Source organism: Arachis hypogaea, chromosome 13 (assembly GCF_003086295.3).
Source record: "Arachis hypogaea cultivar Tifrunner chromosome 13, arahy.Tifrunner.gnm2.J5K5, whole genome shotgun sequence".
NCBI lineage: Eukaryota > Viridiplantae > Streptophyta > Magnoliopsida > Fabales > Fabaceae > Arachis > Arachis hypogaea.
In genome coordinates this window covers 140486791-140507196 of record NC_092048.1, presented here as the reverse complement: position 1 = coordinate 140507196, position 20406 = coordinate 140486791, and the positions used below count along the sequence as shown (strand labels likewise).

The 20406-nt window shown below is 30.6% G+C and overlaps 3 protein-coding genes across 5 annotated transcripts; 1 reads left to right on the top strand and 2 right to left on the bottom strand.

Annotated features, from left to right (window-relative positions):
• Positions 1-664: 664 nt before the first annotated feature.
• Positions 665-3419, bottom strand: LOC112792242 (ubiquinol oxidase 2, mitochondrial). The gene is made up of 4 exons (XM_025835406.3): positions 2687-3419; positions 2201-2329; positions 1528-2016; positions 665-947 (listed from the first exon to the last, which is right to left on the bottom strand). Exons 1-4 carry the CDS (start codon positions 3035-3037, stop codon positions 888-890), a joined length of 1029 nt encoding a protein of 342 aa, XP_025691191.1. The 5' UTR covers positions 3038-3419; the 3' UTR covers positions 665-887.
• Positions 3420-12312: 8893 nt separating this feature from the next.
• Positions 12313-16245, top strand: LOC112792239 (uncharacterized). Of its 2 annotated transcripts, none has more exons than XM_025835404.3 (4): positions 12313-12664; positions 14034-14133; positions 15016-15333; positions 15413-16245. In XM_025835404.3, exons 3-4 carry the CDS (start codon positions 15022-15024, stop codon positions 16052-16054), a joined length of 954 nt encoding a protein of 317 aa, XP_025691189.1. In that variant the 5' UTR covers positions 12313-12664; positions 14034-14133; positions 15016-15021; the 3' UTR covers positions 16055-16245. The 2 variants fall into 2 exon arrangements, with proteins under 2 accessions (XP_025691189.1, XP_025691188.1); XM_025835403.3 differs by having other exon boundaries at positions 15016-15336.
• Positions 16246-17508: 1263 nt separating this feature from the next.
• Positions 17509-19755, bottom strand: LOC112792241 (alternative oxidase 3, mitochondrial). 2 transcript variants are annotated; one of them, XM_025835405.3, is made up of 4 exons: positions 18733-19755; positions 18505-18633; positions 17903-18391; positions 17509-17677 (listed from the first exon to the last, which is right to left on the bottom strand). In XM_025835405.3, the coding sequence occupies exons 1-4, from the start codon at positions 18982-18984 to the stop codon at positions 17618-17620; spliced, it is 930 nt and encodes a 309-aa protein (XP_025691190.1). In that variant the 5' UTR covers positions 18985-19755; the 3' UTR covers positions 17509-17617. The 2 variants fall into 2 exon arrangements, with proteins under 2 accessions (XP_025691190.1, XP_072069372.1); XM_072213271.1 differs by having other exon boundaries at positions 17509-18391.
• Between the last annotated feature and the right edge of the window lie 651 nt (positions 19756-20406).

Genomic DNA, 20406 nt, shown 5'->3' with positions numbered 1-20406 from the left:
GAGTGTTATGACTTATGCTTTAATTTTAATAGAATAGTCTTCGATTTTGCTTGGTTAAGTTATGGGGAAAATAATTGTAAACTTATTGTTAGAGATTTTGAATGTATTTAGACATCTGCAAAGAAAGGAAGAAAAAGATTCATCCACAACCTTTACAATGACCTGCTGGCTGCTGCATAAAACCCCCCACAGAAATGAATATAATAGAGCATCCATTTACTATAATTAGGAAACGATCTAAGGAATTAACAAAAATGGTTGACGGCACCCTAATGCAAGATATAAGATGTGAAATGGTGAGTCTTTATGCAATACTAATTTTGGAACATCATGTCGCGTCACACGAACAAAATTTCATTTGAGTTCATATACTCTCACTGCATACTATATTGGGTCTAAACCAACGATTAATACTTTAAAGCATGTATCCTCTGTTTGAAATTGTTAGAGGACAACTAGTGGGAAGGTTTAACAGGTAACCCGTAAGCATACACGTGAAAAGACGAATGAAACAAACATTTAGCTGTAAACTGATGCTGCTAACTTTAGATTTTTAAAATATGTTTTGAAGATGATGCCTCAGCTTCGAACTACGACTTACCAATCAAAACGTTCCGTCTATGATTATGATATTGTATACCAAAGGTGGAAGAAGTGTTCTGACTTTGTTGTAACTCTATCATATTGAACGAAGTATTGTTTTCCTTATAAACATATTTGTCTTCAGATGAGTTGGACTATAGGATCATCATATTCATTAGTATAATAGCTGTATAACACGGAATTCCTGTATCAAACAAAATATTGGTACTTGTAGCTATCTAGATGAACACCAAAGGGGTAACTTAGCCTCATGGTTGAATTTGTCGCAACAGCAATGTATAGAGCTAATGATAGCCAATAGGAGCTGGTGCATCCCTCAGTTCTTTTCCCTGAAAGTGGATATCCTACAGGAGAAGAACATAATTGTATAAATTCCAAGGTACAAATGCAATCAGAATATGCAGATGTGAATACAGTCATACCAAACATGGTCAATTAATTAATCCTCCCTTGAAAAGCAAACAATGAACCTACCGACCACAAATCAAGGATAAGAACATACCACAAGAAGAAAATGCATCTTTCACATGATACCAAGTCTACCAAAGTGGTTAGATTTTTTATTCTCTAACCTCATATAATTTACCAATATTTCAGTAGAAAATTAAGTTAATCAGCATTTTGTAGCTGAAATGAATGATGGAATGTATACTCTCAGCTGCAAACTAACGAATGTGTCTGTACAATTCTTTATATAGAAACTGTAGTTAGGGCTGAGGAAATTGGAAGAATTGTCATTTTTAGTTGTCTTTAGATTATTGCTCCTCATGTATACTACTATCTATATATCCATATATCTTAAATGCAAGGGGAAAAAATCATATCTAACTTCTGAGAGAAAATGAAATGAAAGAAGCATAAACAATTTCAGAGGATATGTTACAGCACAACCAAAAGATAAACATTGTTTTGAATGACACTCACAGAAGCAAAATGGTTCACATCTCGGTGATGAGCTTCATCGGCCCGAATGACGGTTATAACATCTTTCAATTTGGCGTCCTTGGGAAGCCTCCAATAATCTATTGCAATGGCAGGAGCAGGAACATTTTCAATTGCACCACTCTCTAGGTCCCTCAAGAACTCAGTGTAAGAATGTATGGCCTCCTCCTCAAGATACCCAACAACTCTATGAGCTAGCTTTGGGGAGAGTAAGTAAAGCGCAAAGAACGCGTTGAAGAAAACTCCCTGGACAACAAGAACAAGTATTCTTTCATACCATTTAGGCTTCACAAGTTCCACCATGGTCATTAAGTGCATTCTCTCATTCTCTGCTTCCTCGAGCAATGCTTTGATCCAGCCCCCACTGTGCTGAAACCTGCGGAGTGACCTCAGGTGCAACAACATTCCTCCCACCATTCCAGGAACAGCTGCAACTGTTTCAAGCATCATTGCACGGCAACCATATTGTCTCTGGAAATATCACGCCATGGATTATGATGAAGGACAACTTATACACATGGAAAATATCTTGATAGTTTTCTAATGAAATTGTGGTATCTCTTTATATATCCCCCTTTATACACAAATTATATACTGGCTTCTTTTATATTTTGTTGGGGATTATGCCCGCTATAGGAGATTTTATACTACACACCTTGAAAAAAACATCAGTCGGAATTCTGATGAGCTTCACTGTCCTATAAGCAACTTTATCCAGAAAATTCTTTGGAACATGATGCTTGGTCAAATCAATTGACAAGTTTGAATGGTAAGTCTCCCACGGCTGCATAGACAAAAAGGAAAACATGCTAACATCCGTTCAAAGATAACCATAGCCCAAAAAACTAGTGGTTCCATATACTGATATAAGCTCTTTAAAAGAATTCCAACCATTATCAGCATAACAAAACAATTAACAAAAACCCTCCACTTCATAAGAGCAACAAAATCTTGTGGTAATGCTAAGATTTACCTTAACTGATCGTAAATTTCATAATGAACTAACCAATGCACGGAAATTCGCATGAACATTTATACGTCACAGCTATAGAACTATGAAAAGCCATAAATATGTAGAGTACAAAATAATTAAATAATTTGCCGAATCAAACAATCAGAAACTGAATCCTCAGTTCCTCACCATGAAGCAGTTCCAAGGCCACTCCGTCCCATCCTCTCTCGTAACCTTCTGCCTCGAAATCCCCCAATAACTCGAGGCCACAAGGCTATTGCCTTCACTCTTCTTCTCCTCCTCCTTCTTTTCCGTCGAATTTGCCTCAACAGGCGACCGCAGGGACTCGGAAGCCATCATTCTCTTCCAGCAGGGGAATCCTCTTTTCAAGCCACCAGCACCCGCGCAGTGGCGGCTCATTTCCGCCGCCATAAACGGCATCACCGTCGCAGTTGCAACCGCCGTGCCACTACGGTTACAGTTATTCCTGCCGTTGATCAGAGCTCGGAGAACCACAGAACTGAATGCAGAATGCTTCATCGTTTCGAGAGAAGAATCGCGTCTCTTATTGAAACTTCTTCAACAGAATTGCCACGAATTTTTTAAATTGCAGTTTAACGAGGAGGAAGCTTAGCGGTTATGTATGGAGGGAAATAGAAGCGCCGGAGTAGAAAGTTTCGATGCTGTGCATGTTTCGTGTGATGAATGAGGGCTGAGCGGTTAGAAGTGTTTTGGACCGTGGATTTAGGCGGTTGAGATGTAATGGACGCCTGGACGGGTATGATGGGTGGGAAAGGGGTGGAGGGAGTTTGATTGGCAATAGAGGCGCGCAGTTTTAGATAAGAAACTGTCACGAAAAATGAGCATCTAGTTTGACCGAGTAAGGCGGTTAGAGTGGATCAGATTCAGTGCAGCGTATACTATGTAGAGCCTGCATAGCCAAATAGGCAAATAGCCCTTGTCCTTTTATCAACCGTTGACCGTTGATATCCCAAAGGGTGAAAGGGAGGTGCAATTTGGGAAGAAAAATATTATTTAGTTCAAATGAGTTTTTTTTTTTTTTATAAATGTTGGACACCTTAGTCTAAAAAAAACTTTTACTAAAATTATTCCTCAAAATTTTATTTCGTAAAAGAATTTGTTTCTTGTTAGATTGTCTATTATCAATGATCAATTATCAATTACATATATAATAGGGATGGAAAAGAATTGGCGTATAATTTTCTTTTTTTTTTTGTAATATTCTTCATCATATACAATTAATAAAAAAATAAGACACTTTATTAACTTTAAGAGTTGAACAATTATTTTTTTTATATATAATTGCTCCAAAGTGGTTTAATTTGTGGAGATTGATGATGGTCCAAACTTTTGAAGGATTTCTTAGTTTGTGTCTAAATCAGGATTGGAGTATTTTAATGTCAATATTAATAGATATTTTGAATTAAATTGAGAGTTTATCTAAAATAGAGAATTATTTGTAGAGTGGCTGAGAGATTCTGCATCATAATTTTCAGCCTTATTCATAGTTTTTCATGGTGGATGATTATTTTGGGAGCGTTAAATTTGCTCCTGAAGTCGAATTTAAGATCGGATTTAAGGATCGTATCCGATCATTCAAATGCGAGTGCACTCGTTATTTTAAATTTAGTTCTTCTAAATTTTAAATTTTATTTTTAAGCTAAAATGTGATCTTTTATTATTTATTTTATAAGTGGAACAAAAAAATATATAAAAAATCATTCAAAACTAAAAAATCACATTTTATTCTTTAAAATAAAAATTCAAAATTTAAAAGATTCAAATTCAATTATCCTAAACCATATTGAATTAGCTTACGGTTGGCTACTTCTAGTCGGAGTTTTACTAGGAATATTTTATTTGATAGGGTATAATATTATAGCTACATTTGAACGTAATCATGTTTTAGTCTTTAACGTTTAAAATGTCTTATTTAAATACAAAAAAGTTTTATTTAACTTTAATTTAGTCCCACCGTAAAGTTAAAGTTAAATAATTAACATAATGTTTTACATGACAGTAATACAAGAACAAAATCGATAATTTAGAGAATAAGTACAAACTCTAAAGACATAAAATCACCATTGATGCATTAATACATTTATTTATCATTCTCCTTAATTCTATAAAAAAATATTTCATTTAAATTGTAAGAAGACTGATAAATAAATGTATTGATATATTTACGGTTGATTTTGTGCATCTAGAACTTGTACTTGTTCTCTAGATTATCTTGTTCTTATACTGCTGTCATGTAAGATATTTCGTTAATTATTTAATTTTGACCTCACGGTAGGACTACATTGAAGCTAAATGAAACTTTTTTGGATTTAAATATGACACTTTAAACCTTAAAGACCAAAACAAAATTATATCTAAACATAAGGGACCAATTTAATACTTTACCCTATTTCATATTAGGTTTCTTGGGTCATTGAGCTCATGTAAGTACAATAACATGTTTATTATCTTGACTAACATCAAATTTTTTACCGTGATGGATATTTAATTTATAAAAAATAAATTTAGAATTAAATACAATTTTGATCCTTAAGGTATAAGCAAAAAATTTTTTGTCTCTAACATTTTTTTCATACAAAACCGTCCCTAAAGTTTAACTTAATTTTAAAAACGTCCTTTTTTACTTAAATCCTTAAATTTGAAACAAAATTACTCCTAACAAAAAAATCATAAAATAAAAAAAAGAAAAAGAACAGACCAAAGAGAGAAAGAGAACCATAAGGAAGGAAAGAAGAAGAAGGGGGAAGAGGAAGGTGGCGACGATGCCGGCAAAGGAGGACGGACATCGCACGCCGTGTTGCTGTTTCTGCTCCTGCACTAGTGTTCGACCTTGACGCCAGCAGATCGGCGAGGGAGGACATCTGTTGCGTCGCCATTTCCGCTCCTCTTCCTCGCTTGCTCGCCAATCGCCGCTGCTCCTTACTCAACGCTGCTTCGCATCCTCGTCGATGCTCCTCCCTAAGGTTTCAGTTCTGCTTCTGATTTGTTGATTTTGTTAATTACATTGTTGATTCTTCTATTTATATTTCTTTTGTTAATTACATTGTTGATTTGTTGATTTTGTGAATCATATTGTTTCTGATTCTGATTCTATTGTTATTGTTGATTCTGATTTTATTGTTCTTCTATTTCTATTTTTATGTTTCTATTTTTTATTCTGATTCTGATTTCATTCTTCTGCTTTTAATTTTATTGTTGTTGATTCTTTTGTTTTTGTTTCTATTTCTGTTTTTGTTTTTTTATGTTTTTATTACATTGTTTCTGCTTTTGATTTTATTGTTATTGTTGCTAATGTTGCGATGAAGAAGAAGAAAAAGAAAAAGAGATGCTGCTGTGATAGAAAAGAAGAAAAAGAAGAATAAAAACTGAGTATTTGTGTGAAGAATGAGAAGGATATTTTGATTCGAACGACGATTTTAAAATTAAGTTAAATCTTAGATATATTTGATATGCAATAAAAAAAGTTAAAAAAAATTAACCTAAACCTTACAAACTAAAATCGTACTTAACCCTAATAGATTTGTTAGCACGTTAATGTTTTAACACACTAGTTTTCATAAAGAGATTGATTTGATAATGTTAGGAACTTTTAAAAGACGTTTCTATGTTTATCAAAAAACAACAACAACTACAACAACAAATAAATAAATAAATAAATAAAAGAAGAAAAAAATAAATAAATCTTTAGTTTTTTTACTATTTAAAAATATTTTTAAATTTTTAATTCTTTTAAAAGTTGTATTTATTTTTCTGTTCATATAAATCTGTCAGACCTAATAAAAATGTGTAATGTAATTTTTATAGTACTAACATAGCTATTACAAATGCACATGTAAAAAAAGTGATTTTAAAATGGAATATTTTTTTTTTTAATTCCTCTTCAAGTTATTCAACATCAAATTTAAAAGTTTATGTATGTAACTTGAATTTATCTTTTTTATTTTTTTCTAACATATTGACATTATAATTTAAATTGCATTTTAGACAAGTCAATTACAAATGACATGATATATTAGAGGTGTTCAAATTCAAACCGATCCAAATTAAACCGCTCATCCAATTCAATTCAAACTGAAACCGATTAAAACCGTACTAATTTGGATCTGATTGGATTTTATTTTTTACAAATCGCTTTATCGGATCGGATTTCGGATCTACTTTTTAAAACCGATCCAATCCAATCCAAACCGCACAATGTGCTATAATATTATTATTTTATTATTATATTTATAATTATACTTATAACATGTTTAATTTATTATACATTTTTATATTATTCATGTGTTATTATTATTTAATAAATAGTTTATGTTCAAAATATTATTTATTATTTATTTTAACTAACCTATAATTTTATTTCTATGTTATGATATCGTTGGCTTTTTAAGATATTGTTGAAATTTGTTATGTCATTGTTAATTATTTAAAAGTTGATGTTAAGACTTGTTATATGTATTTAATTTTTTTAATTTACAAAACCACAAATCCAATCCAATTCAAACCGCTTGAAATTGGATCGGATTGGATTGAATTTTTTTAAAAACATCATCCAATCCAAACCGCACCACAAGTAAAATTAATGTTCGAATCGAATGAGTTTTAGACTCAAAACCGATCCAAACCGCACCGTAAACACCCATATGATATATAATCTAAATAGCATGTTTCAATACATAACAAATAATAGAGCAACTATTTTCTTTAATTCATTTTTCAAACACTATAAATATAAAAAGCAATACAAACAACATGGACAACTAAATTAATAGATTTTTCTTCTTCTCTAAAATAACCATCTTTTTTTTTCGAAAGTGTCCTCTTATGATTTAGTCTTTATTTTTGATCATCGTCTTCAATAACTTCGATATCCTTCCTATCCAAATACTTTCTACAAGTGCTTTTATCAGTACTACCAATTTTAATAACATGTTCATCGGTTCGAACAGAAATTTTGCAATGCATTTATTTTTTCAATACAACAAGTCAAAATTTTTAAGATAGTGTTTATTTTTAAAGACCAGAATTAAAACTAAGAAATTGAGGTTTAGTATTGTGTTTAATAGTCATAGATTGAAATAAAAATTTCAATTAAAACACAAAATTTCAATCCCTTCGTTACCTCTAAAAAATAGAGACAGAAAGAACTAAAAATTCTGATACTATAAATTAAAATTTTAATTACATTTTTATTAAAATATTCTCATGTAATTTTTTAAAATTTAAATTTATCTCTTAATTTTTATATTTATCTTAAATCAAACATAATACTTAGACATAAAAAACTTTTAAATTAATATATTTTTAGATGTGTTAATTATATTTATTTATTAAAAATTTGACTAATTAATATATTCCAAAATTTAAATATCTAAATATATTAATATTAATATTTTTTATTATTTTGCTATATTATTTTGCCTTCACTTTTAAAATTTTTTCGATTTATCGTTGATAACATTATTAATTTTACTTTAAAATATATATTTTTATTGTAAAAATAATTTCACACTGAATAGCCGAAAATATAACTCAAAAATAATATTGAACAAGTTTAATCACCCGTGCTATGCACGTGATAAGATTGAAATTATAATTTTAAGTTGTTATGTTAAATTTCATTTTAATTATAATAATTTAATTAATAAAAAAATAACTTGTATGCGTTATTTTTCTTTTCTTAATATAGTATTAATTGTATTAACTATAAAATAGTTATTTAATCTACTTTTTCAATAAATCAGACATATATACTCAATATCACCATAAATAATCTAGTAATACTTAAATCTACCAACAAAGTTTTATATGTTGGTTTACTGTGAAGTAAGAAAATATCAAAATCAGCTCAAAATGAAGAACAAATTAATAGAGAATCCTAATGCAGAAGGTTTTGTAATAAATAATAAATAATTTAAACCTACTGAATAACAATTCAATGCTATTCCTTGATACCTGCAAAATATATACATGAAACAACACCGTATCAATGTTTGTATATAAAATTATATGATTAACGTAATTATAAAATTATACGAATTTTAATGATAATTTTAATATTTTCAAACTATTAATGTATAATAAGAATTCATCTATTAGTTCCTAGAATTTCTAAATTTTTTTAAGTGATAGTAATAAATTTTAATAAATAAATAGATTTAGTAAGACATTTTGTTATTACCTTTTTATTATAGGCTCTCAAAAACTTTTCTATATACCACATTCATCATGCATTTATCTTCCAAGTGTCTATGATCTTGCAACAGCTCTCGCAGACCATCTTTACTCGTTACCCTTAATAACGCAACATAAAATTGACTATAAGTGAAAACTGGCATTGGAAGGTAAATTCCAACTTTCGATAGAGTTTGTCCCTGTGACTTATTTATTGTCATTGCAAATGACATGATAATTGGGAATTGTCTTATTTGAAACCTGACCGGCAATGTTTCATTATTCGGAATTAGATTCAGTCTTGGGATAAGAACAATACTTCCAGCTTTGTTACCAGTTAAAGTCTTGCATTCTATCACATGATTTCCCATTCTTCTAACTTACATCCCCGTTCCATTGCACAAACCATTAGTTTGGTCTATATTCCGCAGCAACATAACAGGAGCACCAACCTTCAGAACCAACTTGTGTGGTGGTAGACCTGAACAATTTATTCCATTTAAAATCTCCGGCGAGAAAGCATCTAACTCAAATTCCATATTTCTCTCTTCAGCACACACAGAGTCCGAACTTAAGTTGACTCTTTCTTGTCCAGGTAACCCTGCAGTCATCCAGTTATTTACCTAGTTAATAATACTATTATTAAAAATTATATTTTGCATTAATTTTTAAATCAATTATTAAATAATTATTTTTGTTAAGATAATTTTTTATAAATTATTTCAAATTATATTTTGTTAAGATATAATTATTTAGATTATTACTCATGACACGGGTATAATTTCATTTTATACCAATTAGTCAATTATAATTATATGACACGGGTGTAATTTTAATTTTATCTACGGATTATTTTCCGTAATAATATACAACATATTATTTACCGTGATAATTTAATTTGATTGATTTTTAATTATTTACGTACATAAATGATTAAAGTATATAACATAAATATCGTAATTATTATAATTCTATGATATAATTATAATTAACATATTTTATCATAATTAAATATTGATTTGATATAATTATAATGAAAATACTTTTTCAAAATAATATAATCTACTATTACTCATCCATTAATTATTTGGCATTAAACCTTAATATGATTTTTTACATCTCCATTATGAGAAATAACTACTTAGATATACCAAATAATATGTAACATATTAGTACTTGTATAAATTAAGGCAAAAGATTTAATTAAGGTGATTAAAATTTTCATCAAACAGAATATGACCTCAATCGAATAAAAAAAGGTACTCGATTTTGCATTAATAAGCTAGTCGAAGAAATAACATACTCATTCATTATTCATGTTTCATTATATTTTTTAAATAATATATAGAAAACATATATCTTGTGTATAAAAATGTGACTATTAGTAATTTTATTAATAAACTTATTTTAAACTATTACTAATTTCAATTTTAATAGAAAATCTGAGAAAATAATTTCGCTTGCCATAAATAATATACTAAAACTGTTAGTATATTATCTTCTATATGGTTAATTGAATTTATCAATGATTTTCCTATGTAAATCGTTATTACCCAGTTTTTAATAACTACTTAATATACAAAATTTGAAATTGAAAATTGTTATTACTAATTCAATTAACTGGTTAATTGAATAATAATTGCCAAATTATTAAGGTGCAAAATCATTGATTTACTCAATAGATTTTCATATATTATTTATATTTCAAATAATAATTTGAAATTATATTATTTACCCGTTAATAATACTATTATTAATAATTATTTTTTGCATTGATTTTTAAATCAATTATTAAATAATTATTTTTGTTAAGATAATTGTTTATAAATTATTTCAAATTATATTTTGTTAAGATATAATTATTTAGATTATTACTCATGGCACGGGTATAATTTAATTTTATACCAATTAATCAATTATAATTATATGACACGGGTGTAATTTTAATTTTATCCATCGATTATTGGTAAATAAATTTTATTCTAATTATAAATAAAATCTGCTTTTATTGGCAAATAATTTGTCTTTAGGTCAACGATTTAATATATGTGTAGGTTCATTTTTTGTCAAATATAATGAAAATACAAATAAAGAAATAAAGGATAAAAATAAACTTAATAATATCTGATACTACTTTATTTTATTAAATTATTTAAAAATAACACATCCACAAAAAATAATCGTAATATATAAATTGAGGCAATAATTTAAAATTCTATAATTATAATTTAATCAAATACTAATAGTAAAACCAAATTACCTAAACAATATTGAACCTTTTAGTCCTTAGTCACGTATAGTATAGAATCATTCTTGTAACGACAACCAACTGAAATAACATCGTAAGTTTTAATATTTAGAATTTGTGCAAAATCAGACCATCCTCTTGTTAGATAAGTTTCACCATCCGCTATCCATGCAATGCGGCAAGGTATAGAATTGCCACACCGAGAAACCAAACTAACTCTTATTCCCCTCAATGGCATTGCATGCATGCAAAAGAAAGCTGGTAATTTATGAAAAAAATCAAAATATATTAAAAAATTATTCTAATAATGAACAGTTTAAACTAAGAAAATTTAAATATATTACCAATCGTTGAAATTGCATATCTGAATTTGTTATGAATTTAGCAAAACTGAACGCTTATATCCTTCGGTAAAGTAGAGACTATTGCCTCTTCTTTGAACGCGTACATCCATGTAGTTGGAACCCGAATCATTGAAAACAACTCATGAGATATTTCATGGATGTAATGCATTGTAAATGATTGTGGCAAAAGAGAATCGAACTGGAACATTAGACGATAAGAATAACTTAGAGTAACAACAAATAAAAAATTATCAAAAGAATAATATAATAGAATGAGTATATAAAAAAATATTATAAAAAATTATAAATTGTACCTTAAAAGGATCAACTTAAAAAAAAGAAGAATACATTCTTATTCTATGAAGTAGTAAAAAAAACACTAAATATAAAATTATGAATTGACTCTCAAATTTAGATTTATGTACCACAGAAAAACACTATATATAGACTTTAGTAAAACAAAAATAAATATATAAATTATCAATTATTAAGGTAATTTTTTAATAATGCATTAAATTTTGATTTGATACAATTATAATAAAGATATGTTTCTAAATTAGTATAATTATATATTATTCATTAAATATTAATTATAATTTAATTATATTAAAGATATTTTTTATAAAATAATTTAAAAAAATTATTTGATATACGTGAATCGGGTAACAAATATTTATTATTATTATTACTATTATTGATATTATTATTATCATTAAAATTATTAAAAATATTTTTAATTGATAATTGATAAGTAGTTTAATAGTACATTAAATGTTGATTTGATATAATTATAATGAGGATATGTTGCCAAATTAGTATTATTATATACTATTTATTTAGTATTAATTATAATATAATTACAATAAAATAATTTAGAATAGAAAAATTTTTTATTCGTTTTGAAGAGAAAACAGAAGCATAAGAGATCGACACGTCACTTTTAGTAGTAGGGGAAACACCCAATTTTAATATATTATAAGTAGATAAAAATAACAAATTTAAATTCAGTAAAATATATCTCGAGTCTGCATTGAGTTTTGGAATTGGGCCGGGTCTGTCACGTTTTCTTTCACATATCTGGCGATTGGGTTAAATTTTTATTTAAAAATATTTTGAAAAAAATATAAAATAAAACCATAAGAGTCAGGGTTCGTGCTTTCTCTTAACTGTTGGCATTTCCAGTAAAAAGGTGAAAATGAAAGTGGATAACTGAACACATTGTCATATTGGATTCCATTTTCATCCAATTTGTGTTTCTGAAGCTGAAGGTGAACATTCAAGGATTGGGTCAAGTGTTCGTTCAGCACGCACAGCAGAAAAGTGATCATAGAGAAACCACTCTCACCCGAGACACGATCAAAGGTAACATATTTTCCGCTATTTTGAGTTTGGGTATTCATTTCATGAAATAGGCTTTTAGGGCTTTGTTTTCATGTAAGTTGTTGTGAAGCATGGGTGTTTTTGGTTCTGCAAAAGAGGATGAAGGTTTTTTTTCAATTTTTTGTCGATCAACCCTTGGAGGAACTCAAAGTCTTCCTGAATGATGATGCCAAAGGGGTTTCAATGCCCCCTAACTTGATATTTAGTTCTGTTTTGTAGTTTGCTTTGAACCCTAGATCCTTTCCTTCTACCAAAAAAAATGAAGAAAATGTGATACGGGTTAATTTCTTTTAGCAGAAACAAATTTCTGTTGATAAAAGGGTAGATGTGACCAATGAAACATACATTTTATGTATACATTTAACACAAATTGTTTGTCCGTTCTTTCAAATATTAAAAATCGATTTAGTAAATAAATTTTGCTAGAAATTTGAGTGCTTCACTACAAATCTTTTACAAACCGAATTAGATATTTTAAAAAAATAAAAAATGTAAATATAATACTCCACGCGTATAAAAAACCTTACTTTTCGTATATGTTGGTGAACTTTTGGTAACACCTTTATATAATTTTGTTAGATGAAGGGTAAATAAAAATCAGCGGATAATTATTTATAGGGAAAATCTAGGGGGCCAGTAATTTCATTGAATTTTGGCCAGCATATAACCAGCAGAGAAAGGTGAGCCATTAGATGAAATCTCATACCAATCTCACACCATCAAATCATCATTGATGGTTAGTTGATTGCTAACAATCACAAAAGTTGCTGTCCTCCTAGCATTGCTCTTATTTATATTCAAATTACTCTCTCAAATTATTCAACTCCCTCTGCTTACTTTCGAAGTGTTTTAATTTATAGAAGTACTCTATTACTTAGTTGAAATAATTTAATAAATTATGATCACTTTGTGATCCAAAAATCCTAAATAGTGAATAGTTATTCTGCCATCACTGATTCAATATTCAAGATGATTTAACATTCAATTATTAATTATCTTATTATGCTTTTAATTGTCTTAATTTCATATAAAATTAAATATCATGTGTATATTCAAAACTAATCAGTAATTACCATATATTTATATACAAATAGATATATTGTTTCTTATTTTTAATATATATTTTATCTCAATAACTAATTTTCAATCTTAGTATTATGTTTGTTAGCCTATCAAAATATAAAATTTCAGTTCTTTCAATATTTAAAAAAAAAAAAGAGAAATTTTTAGAGGTAGAGACTGAAATTTAATTAATAATTTTTTTCAAAAATACCCTCAATGCAAACTAATTATTTCAAGCTTGTCCTTTGTGCTAACTTCTTCGTTTCATCTCTTCCCTTGTCCAACACAGGATTCTGTACCACCATCGAAGAACCTAGCGGAAGCCCCTGCTTTGTCGCTGCCGCCAGGATCACCACAACCTCATTGTCGTCGAACCTACAGCGAATAAGGTTAGTTGCCGTTGAACCTTCGTCTTCGTAGCCGCTGTTTTCGCGTCGTTTTTCAGTGTGTGGTCTCCTCTTCAATCCTCTCTTCTCTGTTCGCTTTTGTGTTGTTGTAATGGGTTCTATATGTGTCCCCTTTTGCAGCTTGTCTTCTCTTGGTTTTTTTGTTTGTTTGCAGTTGTATGAATTTGTAACTACAGAACTTGTCTTCTCTGGGTGTATGAATTTTTACTATCAGTGCAATTAACTACTTGCATGATTAATTACTCGCATTTACGCAGAAGTTGTATTTGCAATAAGATTGTCTTCTTTGTATTCAATTTTGTGATTAATTCTATATTTCAGTGTGTTACTCATTCTGGATTTGTTATAATTTTAAGTTGTGATGAATTTGTTACTAAAAAGTGACATGCAGTGATGATGAGAAAATTAAAATGCAGTGATGATTCAAATTTATTTCTCTCTTGATACAGGACAATCTTTTGTCTTTTGATGTGCTTGCTGCTGCAGTACTAATTCATCAAAAATGTCTGCTCCACATACTATATTAGTTTCTTTCATGATTGATGTTTCATAGTATTTTATTTTAAAAGCATGATTGTGTTGTTAAATGTTTTCAACTTGCAAACATGCCTTTGATAATCAGATGCTAATTAACCAAAATTATGAGAACGAGAATAGCTTCGGTTAACATTCTAATATCATGAAACCAGCTTGATAAGAAATATGTGCCCAAATGTGAATTTCATTTTTAATATCATGAAAACAGCTTGTATTCTTGTTTTCCATTCTAAGACTTGTTCTTTGTAACATGGTCATTGAAACTTACTTGGTATTTATAAGACTTAATTGGATTGTATAACTTATTCCTGTTTCACTTCTTCTTAGGTAAGAATGAACAAGCGCATGTGGAGTGATGAAGAAACCAAAGCATTTGTGGGTTTCATGAAGGAGTTCGTTGTTGATGGTCTGAAAACCGATTCTGGACAATTCAAACCAGGAACTTTTAAAAAACTAGCTTTAAAGATGCTGGAGGCCTTCCCAACTTGTACCATAACCGCCAAACATTGCAAAAATAAGCATAAGCGATTGAAGGAGAAGTATCAATATGCCTCTGAGATGTTGGCTTGCAGTGGATTTGGGTGGAATTCTAAAAAACAGTGTGTGGAAGTAGACAGTAAAGATGTTCTTGATGCGTGGACGAAGGTCGTGTGTAAATTTACCTAAATTTAATTGAATTGTGACTTTAGAGTATGTAGACTAACTTATGTTTATTTTATCGCAGGCACACCCGACCAAGTTCTACACTGTTGGGAAGCCATTCCCTTTGTTCCACCGACTAGAGGGTATATTCGGAAAGGATAGAGCCACGGGTGTAAGTGCAGCAAGTGGTTTCAACACACAGGAACAAGTTCACGAAGAAGGGGAAGATCAGAGTCCAGGAATTCTAGAGGGTACATTCGGAAAGGATAGAGCCACAGGTGTAGATGCAATAAATGGTTTCAACACACAGGAACAAGTTCATGAAGAAGAGGAAGATCAGATTCCTGGATTGGACGAATTTGAGGTGTCAGCAAATACAAGCTTTGATGGAGAGCAAGGAGCAGCTTCACACTCTGAGGCTGGTGCAGCTAGCGCAAGGCATTCAGGAAAGAAGAGGAAGCAAAATGACATTCTAGAGAGGATGGTTGAATGTGTGCGGTTTTCTATTGCTGCCCAAGAGAAGCATGTCCAAATTCTTGCTGATGCTATTTCAGGTGTGAATGAGAGGTTTAAGATTGGTGAGAAGCTTGAACAACTTGGATTCAGTGATGATGAGGTTGTGCAGGTTGTGTTGAAGTTTTCTGATAACTCAAATTTGGAGAAGAGCTTCTGGAGTTTGACAGATTCTCAGAAGAGTGCATTAGTGCGATCCATTCTAAGATAATAATAGAATTAGTGCAGATTGTCTCCTGTTGTGGTATATTGTGAAACTTATTATGTGGTCTTTGGTAGTCTTTTGGAACTTAGGTTGATTTAAGACTTTCTGTCCAAGTATATATTAGGTGACACTTATTTGAGACTTGTAAAGCCATTCTCAAACCACAATAGCAAAAGCGTTCTCCAATTACATTAGAACTGTTGGTGCCATTGGAACCACTTGTAGATCTTCTACTTCTAAATGCCATTATTAACAAAACTCATATAACTGTCAGAGGTGATAAAACAAAGAACAACATTCAGAACAATTCATTGCAACAAGTCACAGCCAAATATTTTCCACTTATAAGACATTTCAATCTGATGCCTGTTTTTGTACATCTTTTGCCATAAAATAAGAAACTATTGGTAAAATAATGCAGCACTTTTTACCAAATCACGATTGTCATAAACATCTAACCTATTCAATCAAAATATATGGAAATCAGCTTAAAATCTTTGTTACTACCACTTTCAACAGATTTTGATCAGTGGAGTTGTGACTACATTAATGCAAGTATGAAACTTGAGTCATCAACTGCAGGTCTTTCAAAGTTAGATACATTAGAAGGTAGTTTGATAGTTAACAAGAACCTTTTCGGTGATTTTTCATCCATGAAATTAATCTTTGCAGCCAGCTGGACTATCTGCAACAAAGAAAGAAAGAGCTTGAACAAAATATAGTTAGGGTAATTTAGTCATTTTATATATTTCAGTCTCTATTTTTATTTTAAACCAAATAAAATATTAAGACATAACTCAGTTCTATACATCTTATATCAAACACAATACAGAAACTGTCTCTATCTTCGAATTTCTATCTCACAGTCTCAGTTCTTCTTCCAACGCTACCTAAGTAACACAAATATCCTTTTTTTCAATTACTAGTCAACCAACATTCAAATCCCACATGGCAATAAATTCTAATAAAATTGAATTTGATTTTGATTTATTTTTCTTTCTTAAGAGTTTGAACTCTCTAATTCCCTTCTCATTTTATTTTCTTTCGTAAACCCTCATTTTCTTAGACTATAATATCCCTTCTCTTTGTAGTTCCACTTTGTCCCAACTATTTTGCATACCAGAGCATGATTAGTAGTTTAAGAATAGAATAGACATTTTATTTTTCTTTTTTATCTAATTTTGGTGGTGACTTTCAGAGTGCATAGTTAGATATTTTAGTAGGTATAGATAACTTTAGATGTGCTTAGTTGCATTATGAAAAATATATGAATTTTTTATTTGCATCTTTAGCATTTTACATTGTGTTATATGCATAATCCTTAGCACTTTTCGTTGTAGTAATTAGTTGAGAAAAAAGAATGAGTAGAAGGAGAACTGAGAGGGCCCCTAATAGGAGAAAGGAAGGAGGTTTTGATTTTTTATTTTTGTTTTCTCTAAACTTTATTTTAGGTCTCAAAATGCACACTGAAAATGGGAATACATTTTATTGAATCTTGACTTACAAAAATGGTAAAGAAAACAAAAGCTAGTTTTTATTTTTCTAATCCAAGAATACAAAAATAATGAGTCAATGATAGCCAATAGGTGCTGGAGCCTGCTTCAATTGCTTTCCTTGATGATGAATATCCTGCATAAGGAAGAATATAATATATAAAACCAAAATGCAAGTAAATATATGGAAACAAATTAAAATATGAGACGAGCTGAAAACTCACGTATAGTTATCTTGTTGTGAAGTTGATAGTTGATAACAGTTAGATAATTTGACAGATTTAACTAAATTGTTATCTAACGGTTCTCGACTATCAATTTTACATAAAGACAACTGCATGCGAGTTTTCACGAAACGCACAGAAGCAAAGTGATTGACGTCTCTATGGTGAGCCTCATCAGCGCGAATGACAGTAATAACATCCTTGAGAGTTGCATCCTTTGGAAGCCTCCAATAGTCAATTGCAATAGCAGGAGCAGGGACATTCTGGACTTTGCCAGTCTCAATTGCCTTCAAGTGTTGTGTGTAAGAGATCAGAGCCTCTTCTTCCAAGTACCCAACAAACCTATGCGCTGCTTTTGGTGAGATGAGGTAGAACACAAAGAAAGCATTGAAGAAAACTCCCTGAGCAGTAATAACAAGAAGCCTCTCGTGCCAGCTGGGTTTCACAAGCTCCACCATGGTCATCAGGTGCATCCTCTCGTTCTCTGCCTCCTCAAGCAGTGCTTTAATCCAACCTCCACTGTGTTCAAACTTCCTCAGAGACTTGAGGTGCAGCAACATCCCTCCTACCATTCCAGGGACACCTGCAATTGTTTCTAGCATCATGGCATGGCACCCGTACCGCTCCTGCAATTATATTTGTTAGGAGCTTAGTCTTTTTAAGAGTATAAATAAGAGACTCTTAATTATTTTATTATTTCAACAGCATATTCAAATTCATGTGGAATAATCACACACACCTTGAAGTACAAATCTGAGAAAAACCTAAGAAACTTGACACTCCTGTATGCAAACTTGTCTGCAAAGGATTTTGGCACATGGTGCTTGGTCACGTCAATGGACACATCTGAGTGGTAAGTGTCCCATGGCTGAAAGAGACATCATTTACAAACATCCTCGCTCATCAAACTATAATAATAGACATTACATATACATTGTGTTCTGTTGCAAGATTCTTAGTTTCTTACCATGAAACAGTTCCAAGGCCACTCAGTACCATCCTCCCTTTTAACCTTTGGCCTTGTGATCCCCCAGTAACTTGAAACCACACCATTGTTGTTGGTGTTATTGTTGTTGTTGACTTCACTCTTCTTCTCCTCCGAGTGCTGCTGATCCTTTATCTCAGGAATGGTGGAGGAGGAGAAGCAGCGGCGCTGGTAGTTCCGGCCACTATTAGACAGAGCTCGTGCCGCGAACCTTGTTAGAGTTATATACTTCATGTTGAGAGAGCTTCAATCTCAATGTGTGTGACCAAAGTGGCTGAGACTCTTCCATTTTATATATGCATGAATGCATCATTATGCAGATGTCTGTTCACTTTGAAATTTGCCATTTCCGCAAGATGATGGGATTATATATTAATTTATTGTTGGAAAATTATGATTATGAAGCTTCCAGACTAGATAAAATATTGTCATGAAATCATCAGCAAACTAATCCTATAAGTAAACAAATATAAAAGTGAACAATCAGAGGATTCTAGAACTAGACATCATCAAAGAAAAAACATAGTTGTGTGATTGTTATTGGCAGTTAAATATTAGAAAGTAGAAGCTAGCATTTCAACTTTTGACTGGTTTGTTAATTTTATAATATCCTTCCTTTAACCTTGTCCACCAAGTTTTTCTTAAAACCAATATATCAAACTAACAGATTATTTGCTAAGAAGTTTCGTTGTACCGATTTCTGTGAATGAGGGAGGGAAAGAGAGGCCGTATACCGTATACACTATATACTGTTGCCCTGTCTTCAACATGATATTGGATATTTTTATTTACTATTCAACATGCTTCATCAAGAATAGCTTCAGTGCTTAAGATAAAATAACATGAACAAGTATTCAATTTCAATTTCATTGTTAAATCAGATGCAAATAGGCCTAAGTTAGGTCAATTTTGTTTTATGTAAAATCGAATTTCGCATTAGTTTTTTGTATTTATCTCATGTTAAAAATTTTTTCTTTAAAGTAACAAAGATCAAATTTTAAACCTTTTTTGTAGTTCATAAAAACTCTGATACGATATAACAAATCATTTGTTCAAAATGTGATCGATTACGATTGTAACTAAATCAATTCAAGCAGACTTGATTTGCACATTTCAAAATGAAAAAGTCTAGGGCCAGCAATTTTATTGAATTTTGGCCAACATGTAACCAGTAGAGAAAGGTGAGTCATTGGAACCAATCTCACATCAATCTCACGCCATTAAATCATCATTGATGGCTATTTGATGGCTACTAATCACACAAGTTGCTGGCCCATAGCATTGCTCTTTCAAAACGGTTCCGCTACGTTACCAACAGCATATCTGCCAACTTCTACCAACTCTTATTTATAATTGTGTGTTCGTAGATGTGTCTAATAAAAATGTCTTTTTTATAACTGTGTTTAATAGAAGTGTCTTTGTAGCTATATTTTCTGGATGTGTCTCTTTATATATGTATTTAAAATATATTAATTATTAGACACATCTATGAACACACTTCCATAAAACACAAATATAAATAAGAGTTGGCAGAAGTTGGCGGATAGTATGTTGGTACCCTATATTTTTCCCTTTCAAAATAACCCTATCAATGAGCCACTCAATCAATTATGACTCCTATGTTATAATTAAGAATTAATTAATGAATTATTTGGT

Coding starts and splice junctions, on each gene's coding strand:
- LOC112792242 (XM_025835406.3), bottom strand. CDS start 3,037: ATGAAGCATTCTGCATTCAGTTCTGTGGTTCTCCGAGCTCTGATCAAC. Junction 2,330..2,686: donor GGCCTTGGAACTGCTTCATG/GTGAGGAACTGA, acceptor TTGTCTATGCAG/CCGTGGGAGACTTACCATTC. Junction 2,017..2,200: donor CGACTGATGTTTTTTTCAAG/GTGTGTAGTATA, acceptor TGATATTTCCAG/AGACAATATGGTTGCCGTGC.
- LOC112792241 (XM_072213271.1), bottom strand. CDS start 18,984: ATGAAGTATATAACTCTAACAAGGTTCGCGGCACGAGCTCTGTCTAAT. Junction 18,634..18,732: donor GGCCTTGGAACTGTTTCATG/GTAAGAAACTAA, acceptor TGTCTCTTTCAG/CCATGGGACACTTACCACTC. Junction 18,392..18,504: donor TCTCAGATTTGTACTTCAAG/GTGTGTGTGATT, acceptor ATATAATTGCAG/GAGCGGTACGGGTGCCATGC.
- LOC112792239 (XM_025835403.3), top strand. CDS start 15,022: ATGAACAAGCGCATGTGGAGTGATGAAGAAACCAAAGCATTTGTGGGT. Junction 15,337..15,412: donor TTGATGCGTGGACGAAGGTC/GTGTGTAAATTT, acceptor ATTTTATCGCAG/GCACACCCGACCAAGTTCTA.